At 42.2% G+C, this 20,653-nt stretch overlaps 2 protein-coding genes across 4 annotated transcripts; both read left to right on the forward strand.

The window, feature by feature from the left end:
- The first annotated feature begins 2,597 nt into the window (after positions 1–2,597).
- LOC110514612 (L-rhamnose-binding lectin CSL2) lies at positions 2,598–7,791 on the forward strand. Of its 2 annotated transcripts, XM_036940783.1 has the most exons (9): positions 2,598–2,775; positions 3,433–3,468; positions 3,866–3,919; positions 4,003–4,138; positions 4,417–4,526; positions 4,663–4,707; positions 6,818–6,956; positions 7,153–7,280; positions 7,367–7,791. In XM_036940783.1, the coding sequence occupies exons 1-8, from the start codon at positions 2,745–2,747 to the stop codon at positions 7,256–7,258; spliced, it is 657 nt and encodes a 218-aa protein (XP_036796678.1). In that variant the 5' UTR covers positions 2,598–2,744; the 3' UTR covers positions 7,259–7,280; positions 7,367–7,791. The 2 variants fall into 2 exon arrangements, with proteins under 2 accessions (XP_036796678.1, XP_036796685.1); XM_036940790.1 differs by lacking the exon at positions 3,433–3,468.
- A 7,074-nt stretch (positions 7,792–14,865) lies between these two features.
- Positions 14,866–20,540, forward strand: LOC110508936 (L-rhamnose-binding lectin CSL2-like). 2 transcript variants are annotated; one of them, XM_036940776.1, is made up of 10 exons: positions 14,866–15,060; positions 16,452–16,554; positions 16,882–16,917; positions 17,097–17,150; positions 17,234–17,369; positions 17,591–17,700; positions 17,837–17,881; positions 19,816–19,954; positions 20,059–20,166; positions 20,254–20,540. In XM_036940776.1, exons 2-9 carry the CDS (start codon positions 16,524–16,526, stop codon positions 20,162–20,164), a joined length of 657 nt encoding a protein of 218 aa, XP_036796671.1. In that variant the 5' UTR covers positions 14,866–15,060; positions 16,452–16,523; the 3' UTR covers positions 20,165–20,166; positions 20,254–20,540. The 2 variants fall into 2 exon arrangements, with proteins under 2 accessions (XP_036796671.1, XP_036796664.1); XM_036940769.1 differs by having other exon boundaries at positions 14,867–15,060; positions 20,059–20,186.
- Positions 20,541–20,653: the final 113 nt, after the last annotated feature.

The following is a 20,653-nucleotide window of genomic DNA, read 5'->3' on the forward strand; positions in this document are numbered from 1 at the left end:
GTAAAAACAGGTAGAATTTGGAAATACATCTGTCCTAAAGAGAGGCTGTTCTGATTGCAGGAAGTGACACAGGTGTTCCCTGAGACCACAATCTCTCTCTTGGCCAGTTCCAAATCGACCCCTAGCCCCTACCCCCTAGGCACATGAGGAGGATAGAACTGGATAGATATAATCTATATGGTAATAGCTCCACCATTCCCCTGATAGGCTATGTGGAACTTTCCCCATATCGCACACAGCTATCCAGCCTACTAGAAGTTGTGCCCTGGTACGAGGGGCTAGAGGCTAGGGGTCCGCATGGGATTGGCCATATTCATTTTAAATGACCACCAGGGGTGTCCCATCAGAAAAGAGCTGAGGAGGTGAATACTGTACTTCTCCCTAACATGGATCATGATGAAGTTGTCTGTGTTTCCGTGCTATCAGTGATTGACAAGGCAGTCCAAGGGCTTATTCTCAGGGTCAGAACGTTCAGTATTTACAGAGCAGATATGATTCTCGATTCCACATGATGTTCTACCAGATCCAATGGTTCTGAGGTCATGACAGACTTAATTCAGCTGTTGTGATTCAGATTAGTTGTATGGCCTGTCAATTAGTGAAGTATGTGAGCACTGATTATGGCCTGGCCTGAGAGCAACCCACAGCCTCGGTTAGCAGTATGGTGACGGCTCCACCTAGCCTTCCAATAGGCTTAGGGGAACTTCTGCCATATTTCTTCTGCCTATCTGGTTCATGCAGATTAGAAAACCAAAGGGGTGTAGGGGCTAGGGGTTGTTTTTGGACCAGGCCTGTGTTATGTTCATTGGGAGAATACAACACATAGTGTGCTTTCCTAACCTCCTAGCTGACTCGACACCCTTCTTAAAGACCATTGTGTGAACAACAAACTGTGATCTTACTAATGTTCCCCAGAGACATTTATTTATATATATATATGGTTCTGATGTTCCCCACCCAGTCTCTGCATAATAACCACTGCGCTAAGTGCAATATGCTGTACGTGAAGGGCACAGCCATTGGGAAATACCAGGCCCCCATATCTCTGTCTTGTCGTTACTCTAAACAAAATGGTGTAATGGGTCCTCACTCAACAAGATGTTGCATAAAGCTTAGTTCATTTTACGGTTTTCACTGCATCAGGGATAGCATACACAGACGTTTCAGCTTTACAGCCTTCTTCAGTGTGTAGGTACAAATGTATTTGAATTCAAAACAGCACTTGTAGGGAACAACAGATTAGCAGCAGGTGCTTCTAAGTAGGGATACCAATCATCTGCCAAGCTTTCATGTTGAAACATTTCACAAGCAGCTTTCATCGTAGAACTGTAGAAAACCATGTTGAATGGTGACAATCGGACAGACTGACGACCGTGATAATCACAGTGGTCAAACACGTTCTCTGTCTGCTGCACTTAGAGAGAGAGAGAAACGCGGGAGAGTAACATGCTACCTCTTGTGAATGGAGATGCTTTAGGCCTACTGTACTCTGTCTGGTCCTGGACAACCGGTGGTCAAACACGTTCTCTGTCTGCTGCATTTAGGATGATAAGAGAGAGAAACGCGGGAGAGTAACATGCTACCTCTTGTGAATGGAGATGCTTTAGACCTACTGTACTCTGTCTGGTCCTGGACAACCGGTGGTCAAACACGTTCTCTGTCTGCTGCATTTAGGATGATAAGAGAGAGAAACGCGGGAGAGTAACATGCTACCTCTTGTGAATGGAGATGCTTTAGGCCTACTGTACTCTGTCTGGTCCTGGACAACCACTGTGTATGTTGGTTTTCATCTGAATCATTCTCTTCCCCTACATCTGTGCTGATATCACCTGACTTATGTTAGGAGTGTATCACTTTCAGAATCAGTGTAGAGGTTGGTGGGTTGGTTGGGAGAACTGTCTATGCTAGGTTATTCCTGTCTGTCTGTCTGTCTGTCTGTCTGTCTGTCTGTCTGTCTGTCTGTCTGTCTGTCTGTCTGTGTTGTGAAGGTATTTCTTTCCCCCTTGAGGCTTTCTGTAGCCAGAATGAGAGAAAGAGGGATTAGACTAAGACGTTGTCATAATCAAGATCAGGAAGTATCGGAGCCAACTGTTGCCATTGTTTCAGTCAGCTCCATTCATTGGGAGTTCAATTTGGCTTCCAATGCCGATATACTTCCTGCATAATCTTCAGATTGATAACATCACTGTCTAATCTTTCTTCATCTCATCCTAGTACTGTAACCAGATAGTGTGGGGATGACCCAATGGCAATAATACAATCAGTATTTAAATTGATTTATTTATTATGTAACTTATTCAGGCAAAATGTTATCAATACGTGTTCAAATTGTATTGTAAAAAAACATTAAGAAATGAAAAGTCTTAATAGATTTCCCATCCACTGTCTCGTTGTCTTGTGTTTGCCTTTATTACGACAGCATCACTTAACCCAAAACATCTTCCCGTGGCCAACACATCATCAAACACTTGTGGTTTGAGCTGTTGTGAAATGTTTGTTTAGTGGTGCCAAGATGACTGCTAATCTGATGAAGAAGTTTGTGCTCCTGGTTGATGCTTTGCCAACAAGGATCTGTTCTTGACTAGTATCAATAAAGGTTAGTTAAATAAGGTAATGAGGGGGCTTCTTAAGGAAGTAAAAATACCACATAAATATCAAGTGTATTTGTCCAAGTGACCATCTGTAACATCTTACTTGTTACTACTACAACTGAACCAGCTACTACCACACCTGTACCCAGCATCATGCTCCTTGTCAGACTGACTGCGTTCACCTGTGAGTATACTGACTGACTTGTAACAAAATATGTATTTGAGGGCGTTTAAAATATACATTCCAGTATTTTCCAGAAGTTTCTAAATGTATCAGTTTGTATTGAAAGTACTTGAAGTCCAATATAAACAGTATGACCCAGGTCTAGTATACAGCATCCTGTGTCAAATCAAATCAAATCACATTTTATTCGTCACATGGGCCAAATACAACAGGTGTAGTAGACCTTACAATGAAATACTTACTTACAAGCCCTTAACCAACAATGCTTTAAGATGTTTTAAGAAGAAGTGTTAAGTAAAAAATAGAAAATAGAAAATAAAAGTAACAAATAATTAAACAGCAGCAGTAAAATAACAAGCGAGGCTATATACAGGGGGTAAAGGTACAGAGTCGAGGTAATTGAGGTAATATGTACATGTAAGTAGAGTTAAAGTGACTATGCATAGATTATAAACAGAGAGAAGCAGCAGCATAAAAGGGGGGTCTAGGTAGCCCTATCTGAGGACTAGGTGATGTCTGTCTATACGCAGTACCATACTATATACTGTACATCATTTATATACTTACTGTATATGCTGTACACTACTCTTCTGTAAAGAATTGCGATGAGACTGACCAAGGTTAGAAAAGCTGAACTAGCTGTGTGATGTGTTTCAGTGCTGGCTGCAGTTAGCTGTACACTACCAGCTGCAGGTACACAGTTCTTAGTTAAACCCAACCAGTTTGTGTGTGTGGGTGGTTGTGTGTGTGGGTGGTTGTCTATGTGTGTGTGTGTGGGTGGTTGTCTATGTTTGTGTGTGTGGGTGGTTGTGTGTGTGGGTGGTTGTCTATGTTTGTGTGTGTGGGTGGTTGTGTGTGGGGTGGTTGTCTATGTTTGTGTGTGTGGGTGGTTGTTTGTGTGGGTGGTTGTGTGTGTGGGTGGTTGTGTGTGTGGGTGGTTGTCTATGTTTGTGTGTGTGGGTGGTTGTGTGTGTGGGTGGTTGTCTATGTGTGTGTGTGTGGGTGGTTGTCTATGTTTGTGTGTGTGGGTGGTTGTGTGTGTGCGCGCATCCACATCTATAACGTTATGGTAATTATGTTTCTCACTCAGCGACGAGAGTGGTCACCTGTGACAATGGAGAAAACGTCCAGTTCCTGATCTGTGGTAAGAACACACACATTCTATCCTGATGGTCTCTCCATAGTGCTGTCTGTTTCTTTACATGTTGAGTTTTCTTGCACTGCTAGATTCTGGAGTGATCTTCATTGAGAGAGCTCTGTATGGAAGGACTGACGGAACCACCTGCAGAGAAGGACGACTTGCCAACCAGCTGACCAACACACAGTGTTCACAGACGGGCACCCTGGAGGTCCTCTCACAGAGGTACTCAGTCAGTGTTTATTTGATAAAGACAGGCACCCTGGAGGTCCTCTCACAGAGGTACTCAGTCAGTGTTTATTTGATAAAGACCGGCTGGGATTCAGGGGCACGTTGTTGAAAAGCACATTGCAGTATCAATGTGCCTTTTTAAAGCCAATTTTCCTGATGTTCACAGTAAACACTGCAAATGTGTGCTTTAAATGTCAAGCGCTGCATGCTTGTTGACACCGCGTTTGATTAAATCCCAGCCATAACTCATCTTACCTCCTGATATCCCCCAGGTGCAATGGGAAACAGGTGTGTGAAGTGAACACTGAAGTCTTCCGTACTTCTGACCCCTGTGTTGGAATCTACAAATACCTGGATACCACCTACACCTGCAGCCCAGCAAGTCAGTCTGTTTCTATGTATAATAATACAAAATACTACACCAGGCTAATGTCTGCTATGAAAATGTATGTGTTTTATTTATGTCTGCCCAGCAGTGGCCAGTGTGGTGTGTAATTCCTGTTTGTTTGTCTTGGCAGCACGCAGCATCACGTGTGAAGGCTCTGATGTTCAACTAGAATGTGGTAAGGCTCTGATGTTCAACTAGAATGTGGTAAGGCTCTGATGTTCAACTAGAATGTGGTAAGGCTCTGATGTTCAACTAGAATGTGGTAAGGCTCTGATGTTCAACTAGAATGTGGTAAGGCTCTGATGTTCAACTAGAATGTGGTAAGGCTCTGATGTTCAACTAGAATGTGGTAAGGCTCTGATGTTCAACTAGAATGTGGTAAGGCTCTGATGCTCAACTAGAATGTGGTAAGGCTCTGATGTTCAACTAGAATGTGGTAAGGCTCTGATGTTCTACTAGAATGTGGTAAGGCTCTGATGCTCAACTAGAATGTGGTAAGGCTCTGATGTTCAACTAGAATGTGGTAAGGCTCTGATGTTCAACTAGAATGTGGTAAGGCTCTGATGTTCAACTAGAATGTGGTAAGGCTCTGATGTTCAACTAGAATGTGGTAAGGCTCTGATGCTCTACTAGAATGTGGTAAGGCTCTAATGTTCTAGAATGTGGTAAGCGTGTCAACACTCCTCATACAATATATTCTCCTCTCATATAATGATTATATATACACTGCTCAAAAAAATAAAGGGATCACTTAAACATCACAATGTAACTCCAAGTCAATCACACTTCTGTGAAATCAAACTGTCCACTTAGGAAGCAACACTGATTGACAAATGTCACATGCTGTTGGAATAGACAACAGGTGGAAATTATTGCCAATTAGCAAGACACCCCCAATAAAGGAGTGGTTCTGCAGGTGGTGACCACAGACAACTTCTCAGTTCCTATGCTTCCTGGCTGATGTTTTGATCACTTTTGAATGCTGGCGGTGCTTTCACTCTAGTGGTAGCATGAGACTGAGTCTACAACCCACACAAGTGGCTCAGGTAGTGCAGCTCATCCAGGATGGGACATCAATGCGAGCTGTGGCAAGAAGGTTTGCTGTGTCTGTCAGCGTAGTGTCCAGAGCATGGAGGCGCTACCAGGAGACAGGCCAGTACACCAGGAGACATGGAGGAGGCCGTAGGAGGGCAACAACCCAGCAGCAGGACCGCTACCTCCGCCTTTGTGCATGGAGGAGCAGGAGGAGCATTGCCAGAGCCCTGCAAAATGACCTCCAGCAGGCCACAAATGTGCATGTGTCTGCTCAAATGGTCAGAAACAGACTCCATGAGGGTGGTATGAGGGCCCGACGTCCACAGGTGGGGTCTGTGCTTACAGCCCAACACCGTGCAGGACGTTTGGCATTTGCCAGAGAACACCAAGATTGGCAAATTCGCCACTGGCGCCCTGTGCTCTTCACAGATGACAGCAGGTTCACACTGAGCACGTGACAGAATCTGGAGACGCTGTGGAGAACGTTCTGCTGCCTGCAACATCCTCCAGCATGACCGGTTTGGCGGTGGGTCAGTCATGGTGTGGGGTGGCATTTCTTTGGGGGGCTGCACAGCCCTCCATGTGCTTGCCAGAGGTAGCCTGACTGCCATTAGGTACCGAGATGAGATCCTCAGACCCCTTGTGAGACCATATGCTGGTGTGGTTGGGTTCCTCCTAATGCAAGACAATGCTAGACCTCATGTGGATGGGATGTGTCAGCAGTGCCTGCAAGAGGAAGGCATTGATGCACCACAGACTGTCCAGGAGTTGGCGGATGCTTTAGTCCAGGTCTGGGAGGAGATCCCTCAGGAGACCATCCGCCACCTCATCAGGAGCATGCCCAGGCGTTGTAGGGAGGTCAAACAGGCACGTGGAGGCCACACACACTACTGAGCCTCATTTTGACTTGTTTTAAGGACATTACATCAAAGTTGGATCAGCCTGTAGTGTGGTTTTCCACTTTTGAGTGTGATTCCAAATCCAGACCTCCATGGGTTGATAAATGTGATTTCCATTCATGATTTTTGTGATTTTGTTGTTAGCACATTCAACTATGTAAAGAAAAAGGTATTTAATAAGAATATTTCATTCATTCAGATCTAGGATGTGTTATTTTAGTGTTCCCTTTATTTTTTTGAGCAGTGTATATTATATAATAGCATAGTAGAGCAGTATTATATATAGTTTATATTACCATCACTAGAACACACCAGACATCCAGTCTTACCTCTCCTCCTTATCTCCTTCAGATGAAGGAACGATCCAGATCTACAGTGCCAACTATGGCCGCCGTGACCAGCTAGTGTGTTCTTTTAAACGGCCCGCTAACCAACTAGCCAACACCAACTGCCTCAGCCAATCCATAACCACCAGTAAGGTGGCAGAGAGGTATTGTACCTGCAGTATGTACTATTACAAATGCATGACTGTAGTGTTAACCTGTACTGTAGAAACATGACTGTAGTGTTAACCTGTACTGTAGAAACATGACTAGTGTTAACCTGTACTGTAGAAACATGACTAGTGTTAACCTGGACTGTAGAAACATGACTGTAGTGTTAACCTGTTCCTGTCGTTGACACAGGTGTAATGGTAAGATCAAGTGTGACGTCCCGGCGTCCAACTCTCTGTATGGAGATCCATGTGTTGGAACCTACAAGTACCTGGAAGTGGCGTACACCTGTGGCTAAATGTTAGGGACGCATGCATACGGTAATAAACACACACACACACACACACGACTGGGAAGTAGAACACTGGGAAGTAGAACACTGGGGCTGACCGTTTTTGTCTTGCAGGAGATCTTCTCTGAGGAACAAAGACCAGAGAGACTACTTGGATATCTTCCTCTTCATTGGGTGGATTTGTATTTCTTTCCCGTCTTCTCTCCTCTGAAGTCTCAATTGAGTGTAAAATCTATGTAAATTCAAAATGTGTAAATCCCATTGATTGTGTATTTCATGAGGCATAACTTGTGTAATAAAATCATAATGAGGCCCCTCTTGTGCTGCAGCAATGCACGGTCAGGAGGAAGCATGGAGAAATTAAACATTAACCCCAAAAATAAACTATTCTTCAAATAACACTGACATAATACTTTGCATTTTGTGTACTAAAGTATTTCTTCAAAACAATGTTGATTTTCTGAACTGAGGTGGTTGGTCTGATTTTCACTAAGAACTGTGGTGGTTGGTCTGAATTAATCTAAGCAGCATAAAGACAAGACTTGGTCTTTTGTTCAATATTATGAAACATGTCCTTACACACTAAATACTTTATTTGAATCCACAAATGATACTACACCAAGAAAAATTAAAACATTTGAAGGTCTTGGATACATGGTTTGTTTGGGGCAAACAACACGAGTACCAGTCTTCATATTTTAATAACCTAAAACGCAATACACTGCAGTTGCTTAGTTTTGGCTTAAATCAACTCGAAAGTAAGGCAAGACTTAAATGGCTGTCTAGTAATGGTCAACAAGCAACTTGACAGAGCTTGAAGAATTTAATGTGCAAGTTTTGTACAGTCCAGGTGTGCTGTTAGACCCAGAAAGGTTCACAGCTGTAGTCACTGACAAAGGTGATTCTAACATGTGACTCGGGGGTTTGAATACTTATCTAAATTAGATTTCTATATTGCATTTTCAATACATTGGCAAAAAAATTATTAAATGTGTAGATGGGTGAGAATTATTTCGTCATCCATTTTGAATTCAGGCTGTAACAAAGTGGAGTAAGTCGAGGTGTATGAATGCTTTCTGAAGGCACTCTACACACAGACCTGAGTTATTGTAGTATGACACTACCTCACTGTCCAACCCAGCAGCATGAACAGAAGAGAAAGAAAATGTTCAACTCTTTCCAGTTGTCCATTAAGAATTTACCAGGACCTGGCGTCCAAAGAAGATGCTAGTCTACACATACAAAAAAAGCAGTGGGGTGCTCATATTTACAGTAGTCAAAAATCAATGATAAACTGGGTGGTTCGAGCCCTGAAAGCTGATTGGCTGACAGCCATGGTATATCAGACCGTATGACAACATTTATTTTTACTGCTATAACTATGTTGGTAATTAGTTTATAATAGCAGTAAGGCACCTCGGGAGTTTGTGATTTATGGCCAATATACCACGGCTAAGGGCTGTGTTCAGGCACTGTCGCACATAAGAACAGCCCTTAGCCGTGGTATATTGGCCATATACTACACCTCAGGCCTTATTGCTCAAATCTACAGTACCATTCAAAAGGTTGGACTCAAGGGTATTTATTTGTACTATTTTTCAACATTGTAGAATAACAGTGAAGATATCAAAACTATGAAATAACACACATTGAATCATGTAACCAAAAAAGTTTTACATTAAATATATTTTAGATTCTTCAAAAGTAGCCTTCCTTTGCCTTGACAGGGTTGCACACTTGGGATTCTCTCAACCGGCTTCATCTGGAATGCTTTTCCAACAGTCTTCCCTCCACAAAACCTGGGGTATACCAACAAAGTCAAAACACAGGGATATTGGAGGGTAAATTATTATTCAATGTAAACAGGCAAACATTTCATGCATCTCCTTCAACTCACAAAAGGAAACGGTATACCAAGAACATTAGAGATGGTGATAAATCAACATTTTGTAACAGAGGACAATTACTGTGAAAGTGGGTGTTCATCTGAATCAGTGAAAGCTCTTCCCCTAAATCTCTTCTGATATCACTTGATTTATGTGAGGAGAATATTAACTTAACTGACTTGACTAGTTAAATAAAGGTTCAAAAATAAAAAATGAGAGAGAGGGATTAGACGGAGATGTCATGAACGAGCCCCGTAAGTATCGGAGCCAACTGTTTCCATTGTTTCGGTCAGCTCCATTCATTGGGAGTTCAATTTGGCTTCCAATGCCGATATACTTCCTGGATAATCTTCAATTTGATGACTTCACTGTCTAATCCTTCTTAATCTCATTCTAGCTGTGTAACCAGAAAGTTTGGGGACAACCCAAAGGCAAAAATACAATCTGTTTTCCATTTGAATCATTGATTGATTTATGTAACTTAAATCAGGCAAAATGTGACTGATCCATGTTCAAATTGTATTGTAAAAAAACATTAAGAAATTAAGTCTTAATAGATTTCCCATCCACTGTGTCATTGTCTTGTGTCTGATCAGGGTCTTCCAGTAAATGTCCTTAATGGAGGTGATTTTGACAGCAAATTGAAATCATTGATAAGGAAAAGGGGATCATAAATTGCAACCGATGAAAGCTACATTGCTCAGGAGAAGAGAATATTAACGTAATCATTTGCTCATTCTCCATTAGTCGCAATGTGACTGGTAATACAAAAAGTTAATAACATTTCAATGTAGCTTCCACACACACATACATTACTCCAACTAAAACTCACCCAGGTAAGTAGATAATCTAAGTTTAGAGTTGATCATGAGGTTGATGCCAGAGGATTTATTTTGGTGAGTTCAAGAGTAAGAATACTTACTAAGTCACAAAATCTGAACCCAAATTCAATATCGCATCCAAAACTATTTACAGTAATATGTTAATCAAATATTCATTGATATTGATAACGCTGAAACATTTATCAATAAAATATATTTCTAAAGCACTTTTTACGTCAGCTGATGTCACAAAGTGCTATGCCACAAGCAGAACAGTTGAAACTGGAGCAGCAGCACGACCAGGTGGACAGCCAGGAGTCATCAGGCCAGGTAGTCCTGAGGCATGCTTCTAGGGCTCAGGTCCTCTTGAGAGAGGAGTGAAAGAGAGACTAAGAAATTAATGACTGAAAGTAGCCTATACCATTTTATACAGGGGTTTTCAAACTTTGTGCCCAAGGACCCCCACTCAGGCAAACCGGCAACCCAGGGATCCCCATCATACTGTATATTTTGACCTCCCCACAGTTCATTGGAACAGGAAGTATACACTTGAACAGCCATATAGCTAGAAGGGTAAAGTAGAAAATGTTGCTTTTATGAAGCAAATTTTCTGCAATTCTACACATTTTCTCATTGAGCAGAGAAAATGTTGCAGTTTTAAAGATAATATCCTGCAATTCTATGCATTCTGCCATGGCTAATGCTGTGTTCCTCTGCTCAAGCATAACACAATCAAGAAGCATGTGCCCTGAATGCCTGTTTTTTGTATTTCTGATTCGCCCTGACCGTGGAGCTTTCATTGGATTGTTCCTTCTCAAAGATGGTATTATTCAAAATATATTAAGTTCAATATTGTTTCTGAATTCTTTCTATCTGGTTTTGGTCGTTTAAGTTGACAAACTGTTTTTCCATCCGGAAAATGACCATTTAAAAATGTCCCACCTACGAATTTGACAGAATAACCACAACAACAAAAAAAGGCTCCCCTTGTAATTAGCCCCAATGACAAATTTCTTCCAAACTAAAAGGATAGTTTGAGATTTTGGCAATGAGGCTATTTATTTACTTCCCCAGAGTTGGATGAACAGGAACAGCTAGCATGCTAATTGTTCCTGTAGACTTCCAGTTATAACACTAGTTGACTCGTAAAATTACCTCGAAATCAAATAGGTCAAATTAAATTTGTCACATACACATTTAGCAGATGTTATTGCAGATGTAGCGAAATGCTTGTGTTTCTAGCTCCAACAGTGCAGTCAAATCTAACAAGTAATATCTAACAATACCCACAATCTAAAGTAAGGAATGGAAGGAATGGAATTAAGAATATAGAAATATTTGGACGAGCAATGTCAGAGCGGCATAGACTAAGATACAGTAGAATAGGATAGAATACAGTATACACGCACACACACAAGATGAGTAATGCAAAACGTCAAACAATATTAAAGTGGCTAATATTCCAATTATTAAAGTGGCCAGTGATTTCAAGTCTATGTATATAGGGCAGCAGCCTCTAATGTGCTAGTGATGGCTATTTAACAGTCTGATGGCCTTGAGACGGGTGGTTGTTGTCCTTGATGATTGTTTTGGTCTTCCTGTGACATCGGGTGCTGTAGGTGGCCTGGAGGGCAGGTAGTTTGACCCCGGTGATGCGTTGGGCAGACCTCACCACCCTGACTCCAATGACTCCAATTTTGTTAGACTTCTTCTTCGCTTGTGCTGTACAGTTTATGATCATTGCAATAAATAATACTAAGTTCACCTTTTTAACATGTAGCATTTTACTATCCCTTGGTTGATGAGAAGCCTTCACTGGTCTTGGTGGCTCTACTACCATTGCTTATTCCCCGCCACTCGTTCCTTCCAATTTTCTCAACACCTCCAGATAGGAGACTGGACACCCCTTACCCTTGCCACCTCATTCTCCAAGAATTCAGGCACATGTTCCCCTCCACATTTGCAGCCTTTCCCTTCATCTAGTATACGATATTCTTCCCTTCTGCACACACTTGACAGATCTTTTACATTCATGACACTGAAGAGGCTTGTGCACAAAAGCTCTTACAGGGTATCTCATGAATCCTAACTTTATATGAGAAGGGAGAGACTCTTCATCAAAGAACAGTAGCAGGGATGAAGTGAACTTCTTTTCTCCGTCCACCATAGAGGTCAATCGGCGTGCACCAACAACTCCATTGATGTCTTCCGTTATATCTTCTGCCTTTATTTCTTGCTCCACCCAATAAATAACCCCCTTGATAGGCTCCCTGCTACGAAAATCCATGCAGGAAACATTCCGATTATATCTTTTTGAGTCTTAACACCAGTGGAGATTTTAGCATGTAAATCTTAGTGAAGCAAAAATGATTATTTCTTAAAGTGGGTGCATTCCAGTAAAGCAACTACACAACAACACTAAACAATACATGAACTGCCCTATAACGGTGACAAACGGTGCCCACAAACTGTTAGAGCCTACATAAAGCTGTCCCAACAGCAGAGTCCCAACACCTTACCACTGTTACACCTGGCTTTCAGCAGAGCCTTGTAGGGCAGTGAAACAGTTAATTCAGCCTAATTTAGTGCCTTTAAAAAAAACAAGCGCCATCACTACTATCAGTAGCACTGTCAGAGCTGTTCAAAACAATTTAGTAAAGAAGCACACACCGGCCAGGAACAATGTGTTTACAATACCACGTTGGTGAAAATAGACCAAATTATTAGGGTGAGGCACATGGGCTACTAACAGCTTACTACACAACATACACTTAGTATTACTTTCTTAGCTACAAGATAGATATCTCTCTGGCATCCTACAGTACATAATTTATGAAGCAGCATAAGACATTTTTGGACTCACTTGTTGTGATATGCTTGAACAGGAAAGTGGCGCGGCAGTCCTTGTGGACAAATTTTGTCATCAAAGAGAAAGATGACAGATTTACAATTCTGAGTTGAATGACCGTTCAAAATATATTTTCCCAGTTTGAGCTGTTTATTCCCGACTTCCCAGCTGCAATGCTTGCAGTTAGTCACTGTCACCAATTCCTTACAAACCACTCATTGTTGAATTTGCTATCTCCAAATTGTTGTGTAATGTTTATGTCCAATGAGCACCGATATGTTGTATCTATATTTCTCTTCATTATTTCACAATTAAGATTGTGAAAGTAAGATGTTGACATGATCAGTCCAATCAAAGATACTGTACCGACTAACCATTGGCTGAAATGTTGGATGTCTACCCTTTCTAAGGACTTAAGCTTGGCTATTGTGTAGGGACCCCATGAGTGACAGAACACTGAGTCAATCACGGCATTAATGCTCCTATTTTCTGCTGTCTAGCCCCACCACCACAGAAAGCACTTAGCTAGGCTGAAACACCTGCATTTTGGAGTTGCCTTACTCAAAAAAACGAGACCATGGCTGCATTCCAAACACTTAAAAGACATACCCTATCCCCCAGCCCTCAAATTACGTGGGCAGTTCTGATGAGGTATCATGACGTCTGACGAGTATACACTTGCAGGGCAAAGGGCGAGGGAGGAAGGAATGATTTTTAAATGGACCGCCTCTGCCCGGAAATTCTTCAGCTGTTCATCCCGCAATGATTGTGTTTTCAGCCACCGGTAGCTTGTGGGTGCTTTATATGATTGCATGTCTACTTATATTAACTACATAATTATTAATATACACCTACTGTATGATAGCTTGCAAATTAATTTGCTAACTAACATTAGCCTGCTTAGCTACTTCTGAAGGAGGAAAATGTTTTATTTCTACAATTTCCAAAAGCTAACCAAACAAAAACTTGTGTTTGTGCATTAGTAGCACAATTTCTAACTTAATTACATTAGTTTTTACTTACACTTGTATGTTGACTCCATATTGACGTTGAGGTTAAGTTCAGGCTTAAGTTTAGGTTCAGTTTACAAATTGAATTATGGGGCTTTTCAGGCTCCGAAGTGAACATAATTGTACACTCGCAAACTCCATTAAAAAACGAGGGCTGAGGGGCTAGCGTTGCAAACTCCATTAAAAAACGAGGGCTGAGGGGCTAGCGTTGCAAACTCCATTAAAAAACGAGGGCTGAGGGGCTAGCGTAGCAAACGTCCCTTGCTTGGCTAATCATTTGGACCAAAGACAAACAAAGCAGCGGGGATTCCCCCAAGAGCCGAGGGCTGTCTACTTTGAGTTTGAACCACAGCCCATGTTTGTATGCAGCTTTATTAACTCAATATATATATTTTTACATTGTTTCAAACTGACATGTGACACGTATTAATGCCAAAATAACATGCAAAACAGGCAAGCCCCCCCAAAAAAATATTTATACATTTGTTGCTAAAAATGTTGGTCTCAGAGCCCCACCTGCCCTGAATGACGGGTCGCCACTGCTTAACACACACTTCTTCTGCTCCGCAGACATAAACAAAAAGAAGACCACTTCTTGTGACTCACCGACTCCACACTTTCTTCCAACACATTCCAGATTTTCCTGGAGACATTGAACGGATTTTCCAAGTAGCATTCATCCAAAACCCTGACTAGGACCAAAAACGAGTCTAGTGGTTCCCTATTTTCCAACATAGCTTTACTTTTATTGTTTACCTTTTTCTTCGCCACTGTAACCCACTCATTCTCACTTTCTGTACTATTAGCTTCACTCGACTCACTAGTAGTGTCAAACAAAACCCCAGTTTCCTCCATCTTCTGACAGTAATTCTCCCATTTCATTGAACAACAAAAGGTTGCTAACCCTCTTTTAGGATTTGACAAATTAGGTAAATATTACCATACCAATAAAGTTTGATTGGTTGATTACGGGCCCAGTGATGTAAGCATGGTGTGTACAATTCTCCATCCGACCAAATTTGGGGCACCCAGCTCAATGCCGGGAGGCGGCCTAGTTCAAAACGGAGGCAATCAACGCTTACCGGGTTCACCCGGGGCGCAGGCCAGGGGCATTAATAGAATTCCCGTAAAGCAAAATCGTCCCACGGCTGAATGTAATTGGGGACGTCTGCCATAGGATATATAATCATTAATACCTGAACAAGCTTCTTTCAGAGACGCAGGAGAAACAAGCCAGCTCAGGGTGAGATAAGCAAACAATACAAACAACTTGAAACAATCAAAGTGTACACGTGTAATTGGTCCAATAAAGAAACAACAAAGGACATAGCAAATGGCGTAAATTATGTTAATCTATGGTAACTGGCGATTGTACTATTGAAATGAAAAACCAATATAACGCTGTCTTGCGATTCAATCACATATGGTGTAGTCATCTATGTGAATATGGGAAGACCTGCGCATGAAAACTTTGTTAAATTCAGTGCTTAATTGGTAACTTGGTGGGTGCCGGAACAAAAAGTGATCGCGAGAAGAGGGGGTGACCTGGGAAACTCTGCGGTACCGGAACGCATGAAGGAATATCACTTTTGTAATAAATCATTGTATGCATATCAACGCATTGCAGCCTGGTCTCAGACTATACGTAGTAAAAGTACACCCAGAACTCTCAGTTTAGCATGATTCAGTATGGTTACTTATTAAGACAAAAACGTAAGCATGGTGGTTGGTCAGGGTGGGTGTATAAGGCAAATTTCTAGCAACCCAAAGGTGACGAGTTTGAAACAACATTGACACTTTAGCTAATAAAATTTTTCAACTACTGGCTACTTTTTAGCTACTTTGCAACTACTTAGCATGTTAGCTAACGCATCCCTTAACCCTTTTAGCTAACCTTAACCCCTTAGCTCCTAAACGTAACCCCTAGGCTAAGCTAACGTTATCAAGCTATATGACGTTAGCTGCCTACCTCCTACCTAGAATTGTAACATTTTATTACTTTTGCAAATTTGTAACATAATATGAATTTTAATTTGTAATGTTTCATACAAAATGGTTGGATGTTCTCAAATTAATACATACCGTATGAAATGTGACTTATCATACTAAATGGAGTGTTATGGATTTAATTATATAATAATACAAAATGTTCTGAGAACAGATTGTGTGTGTGTATAGTGGCATAGAGTAGAACTACACACACGGGAACTTTTTTTGTAGCCTAGGGTCTGGGAAAAATGTGGCCTTTTATATAAATACATTGAATGCAATTCTGCATAATTTGACATGACTGACTTTGGCAGAATCTTTAATAGTGCATAAATGATCGCAATGACAGGCTACTTTGACACTGACAAACTGACTGAGCTCAATAAAAACCACCTTGTTTTGAATCCATCAATAGCCTTGGCCTAGGTGTGTGGAGACACATATATCGTAGGCTACAATATGAGGACGAAGTTAGTCTAGAGATGGTGTTTTGGCACAACATGTCGGACATCCCCGGCGAGAGTACAGCGCATCATTCGGCAAGTCAGTGACACTGGAAATAGTTACCAGTATCACTGACTCACCCAATGATGAGTAGTACTCTCACTGGAGATGTATCAATAAATGTTAGGTGTATTTGTCCAGGTGACCATCTGTAACATCTTACGTGTTACTACTACAACTGAACCAGCTACTACCACACCTGTACCCAGCATCATGCTCCTTGTCAGACTGACTGCGTTCACCTGTGAGTATACTGACTGACTTGTAACAAAATATGTATTTGACGGTGTTTAAAATATACATTCCAGTATTTTCCAGATGTTTCTATATCAGTTTGTATTGAAAGTAATTGAAGTCCAATATCAACAGTATGACCCAGGTCTAATATACAGCATCCTGTATTATCTGAGGACTAGGTGATGTCCCATGTCTGTCTATACGCAGTACCATACTATATACTGTACATTATTTATATACTTACTGTATATGCTGTACACTACTCTTCTGTAAAGAATTGCGATGAGACTGACCAAGGTTAGAAAAGCTGAACTAGCTGTGTGATGTGTTTCAGTGCTGGCTGCAGTTTGCTGTACACTACCAGCTGCAGGTACATAGTTCTTAGTTAAACCCGACCAGTTTGTGTGGGTGGTTGTTTATGTTTGTGTGTGTGGGTGGTTGTCTATGTTTGTGTGTGTGGGGTGGTTGTCTATGTTTGTGTGTGTGGGTGGTTGTGTGTGTGCGCGCATCCACATCTATAACGTTATGGTAATTATGTTTCTCACTCAGTGACGAGAGTGGTCACCTGTGACAATGGAGAAAACGTCCAGTTCCTGATCTGTGGTAAGAACACACACATTCCATCCTGATGGTCTCTCCATAGTGCTGTCTGTTTCTTTACATGTTGAGTTTTCTTGCCCTGCTAGATTCTGGAGTGATCTTCATTGAGAGAGCTCTGTATGGAAGGACTGACGGAACCACCTGCAGAGAAGGACGACCTGCCAACCAGCTGACCAACACACAGTGTTCACAGACGGGCACCCTGGAGGTCCTCTCACAGAGGTACTCAGTCAGTGTTTATTTGATAAAGACCGGCTGGGATTCAGGGGCACGTTGTTGAAAAGCACATTGCAGTATCAATGTGCCTTTTTAAAGCCAATTTTCCTGATGTTCACAGTAAACACTGCAAATGTGTGCTTTAAATGTCAAGCGCTGCATGCTTGTTGACACCGCGTTTGATTAAATCCCAGCCATAACTCATCTTACCTCCTGATATCCCCCAGGTGCAATGGGAAACAGGTGTGTGAAGTGAACACTGAAGTCTTCCGTACTTCTGACCCCTGTGTTGGAATCTACAAATACCTGGATACCACCTACACCTGCAGCCCAGCAAGTCAGTCTGTTTCTATGTATAATAATACAAAATACTACACCAGGCTAATGTCTGCTATGAAAATGTATGTATTTTATTTATGTCTGCCCAGCAGTGGCCAGTGTGGTGTGTAATTCCTGTTTGTTTGTCTTGGCAGCACGCAGCATCACGTGTGAAGGCTCTGATGTTCAACTAGAATGTGGTAAGGCTCTGATGTTCAACTAGAATGTGGTAAGGCTCTGATGTTCAACTAGAATGTGGTAAGGCTCTGATGTTCAACTAGAATGTGGTAAGGCTCTGATGTTCAACTAGAATGTGGTAAGGCTCTGATGTTCAACTAGAATGTGGTAAGGCTCTGATGTTCAACTAGAATGTGGTAAGGCTCTGATGCTCTACTAGAATGTGGTAAGGCTCTAATGTTCTAGAATGTGGTAAGCGTGTCAACACTCTCCTATACAATATATTCTCCTCTCATATGATGACTATATATACTTTGCTCAAAAAAATAAAGGGATCACTTAAACATCACAATGTAACTCCAAGTCAATCACACTTCTGTGAAATCAAACTGTCCACTTAGGAAGCAACACTGATTGACAAATGTCACATGCTGTTGGAATAGACAACAGGTGGAAATTATTGCCAATTAGCAAGACACCCCCAATAAAGGAGTGGTTCTGCAGGTGGTGACCACAGACCACTTCTCAGTTCCTATGCTTCCTGGCTGATGTTTTGATCACTTGAATGCTGGTGGTGCTTTCACTCTAGTGGTAGCATGAGACTGAGTCTACAACCCACACAAGTGGCTCAGGTAGTGCAGCTCATCCAGGATGGGACATCAATGTGAGCTGTGGCAAGAAGGTTTGCTGTGTTTGTCAGCGTAGTGTCCAGAGAATGGAGGCACTACCAGGAGACAGGCCAGTACATCAGGAGACATGGAGGAGGCCGTAGGAGGGCAACAACCCAGCAGCAGGACCGCTACCTCCGCCTTTGTGCAAGGAGGAGCAGGAGAAGCACTGCCAGAGCCCTGCAAAATGACCTCCATCAGGCCACAAATGTGCATGTGTCTGCTCAAATGGTCAGAAACAGACTCCATGAGGGTGGTATGAGGGCCCGACGTCCACAGGTGGGGTCTGTGCTTACAGCCCAACACCGTGCAGGACGTTTTGGCATTTGCCAGAGAACACCAAGATTGGCAAATTCGCCACTGGCGCCCTGTGCTCTTCACAGATGACAGCAGGTTCACACTGAGCACGTGACAGAATCTGGAGACGCCGTGGAGAACGTTCTGCTGCCTGCAACATCCTCCAGCATGACCGGTTTGGCGGTGGGTCAGTCATGGTGTGGGGTGGCATTTCTTTGGGGGGCTGCACAGCCCTCCATGTGCTTGCCAGAGGTAGCCGGACTGCCATTAGGTACCGAGATGAGATCCTCAGACCCCTTGTGAGACCATATGCTGGTGTGGTTGGCCCTGGGTTCCTCCTAATGCAAGGCAATGCTAGACCTCATGTGGCTGGGATGTGTCAGCAGTGCCTGCAAGAGGAAGGCATTGATGCTATGGACTGGCCCGCCCGTTCCCCAGACCTGAATCCAATTGAGCACATCTGGGACATCATGTCTCGCTCCATCCACAAACGCCACGTTGCACCACAGACTGTCCAGGAGTTGGCGGATGCATTAGTCCAGGTCTGGGAGGAGATCCCTCAGGAGACCATCCGCCACCTCATCAGGAGCATGCCCAGGTGTTGTAGGGAGGTCAAACAGGCACGTGGAGGCCACACACACTACTGAGCCTCCATTTTGACTAAAGGACATTACATCAAAGTTGGATCAGCCTGTAGTGTGGTTTTCCACTTTTGAGTGTGATTCCAAATCCAGAACTCCATGGGTTGATAAATGTGATTTCCATTCATGATTTTGTTGTTAGCACATTCAACTATGTAAAGAAAAAGGTATTTAATAAGAATATTTCATTCATTCAGATCTAAGATGTGTTATTTTAGTGTTCCCTTTATTTTTTTGAGCAGTGTATATTATATAATAGCATAGTAGAGCAGTATTATATATAGTTTATATTATCATCACTAGAACACACCAAAGACATCCAGTCTTACCTCTCCTCCTCATCTCCCTCAGATGAAGGAACGATCCAGATCTACAGTGCCAACTATGGCCGCCGTGACCAGCTAGTGTGTTCCTTTAAACGGCCCGCTAACCAACTAGCCAACACCAACTGCCTCAGCCAATCCATAACCACCAGTAAGGTGGCAGAGAGGTATTGTACCTGCAGTATGTACTATTACAAATGCATGACTGTAGTGTTAACCTGGACTGTAGAAACATGACTGTAGTGTTAACCTGTTCCTGTCGTTGACACAGGTGTAATGGTAAGATCCAGTGTGACGTCCCGGCGTCCAACTCTCTGTATGGAGATCCATGTGTTGGAACCTACAAGTACCTAGAAGTGGCGTACACCTGTGGCTAAATGTTAGGGACGCATGCATACGGTAATACACACACACACACACACGACTGGGAAGTAGAACACTGGGGCTGACCGTTTTTGTCTTGCAGGAGATCTTCTCTGAGGAACAAAGACCAGAGAGACTACTTGGATATCTTCCTCTTCATTGGATGGATTTGTATTTCTTTCCCGTCTTCTCTCCTCTGAAGTCTCAATTGAGTGTAAAATCTATGTAAATTCAAAATTGGTAAATCTCATTGTGTATTTCATGAGGCATAACTTGTGTAATAAAATCATAATGAGGCCCCTCTTGTGCTGCAGCAATGCACGGTCAGGAGGAAGCATGGAGAAATTAAACATTAACCCCAAAAATAAACTATTCTTCAAATAACACTGACATAATACTTTGCATTTTGTGTACTAAAGTATTTATTCAAAACAATGTTGATTTTCTGAACTTAAAAAAAAATAAAAAATATTTTACCTTTATTTAACCAGGTAGGCTAGTTG

Source organism: Oncorhynchus mykiss, chromosome 2 (assembly GCF_013265735.2).
Source record: "Oncorhynchus mykiss isolate Arlee chromosome 2, USDA_OmykA_1.1, whole genome shotgun sequence".
Classification (NCBI taxonomy): domain Eukaryota; kingdom Metazoa; phylum Chordata; class Actinopteri; order Salmoniformes; family Salmonidae; genus Oncorhynchus; species Oncorhynchus mykiss.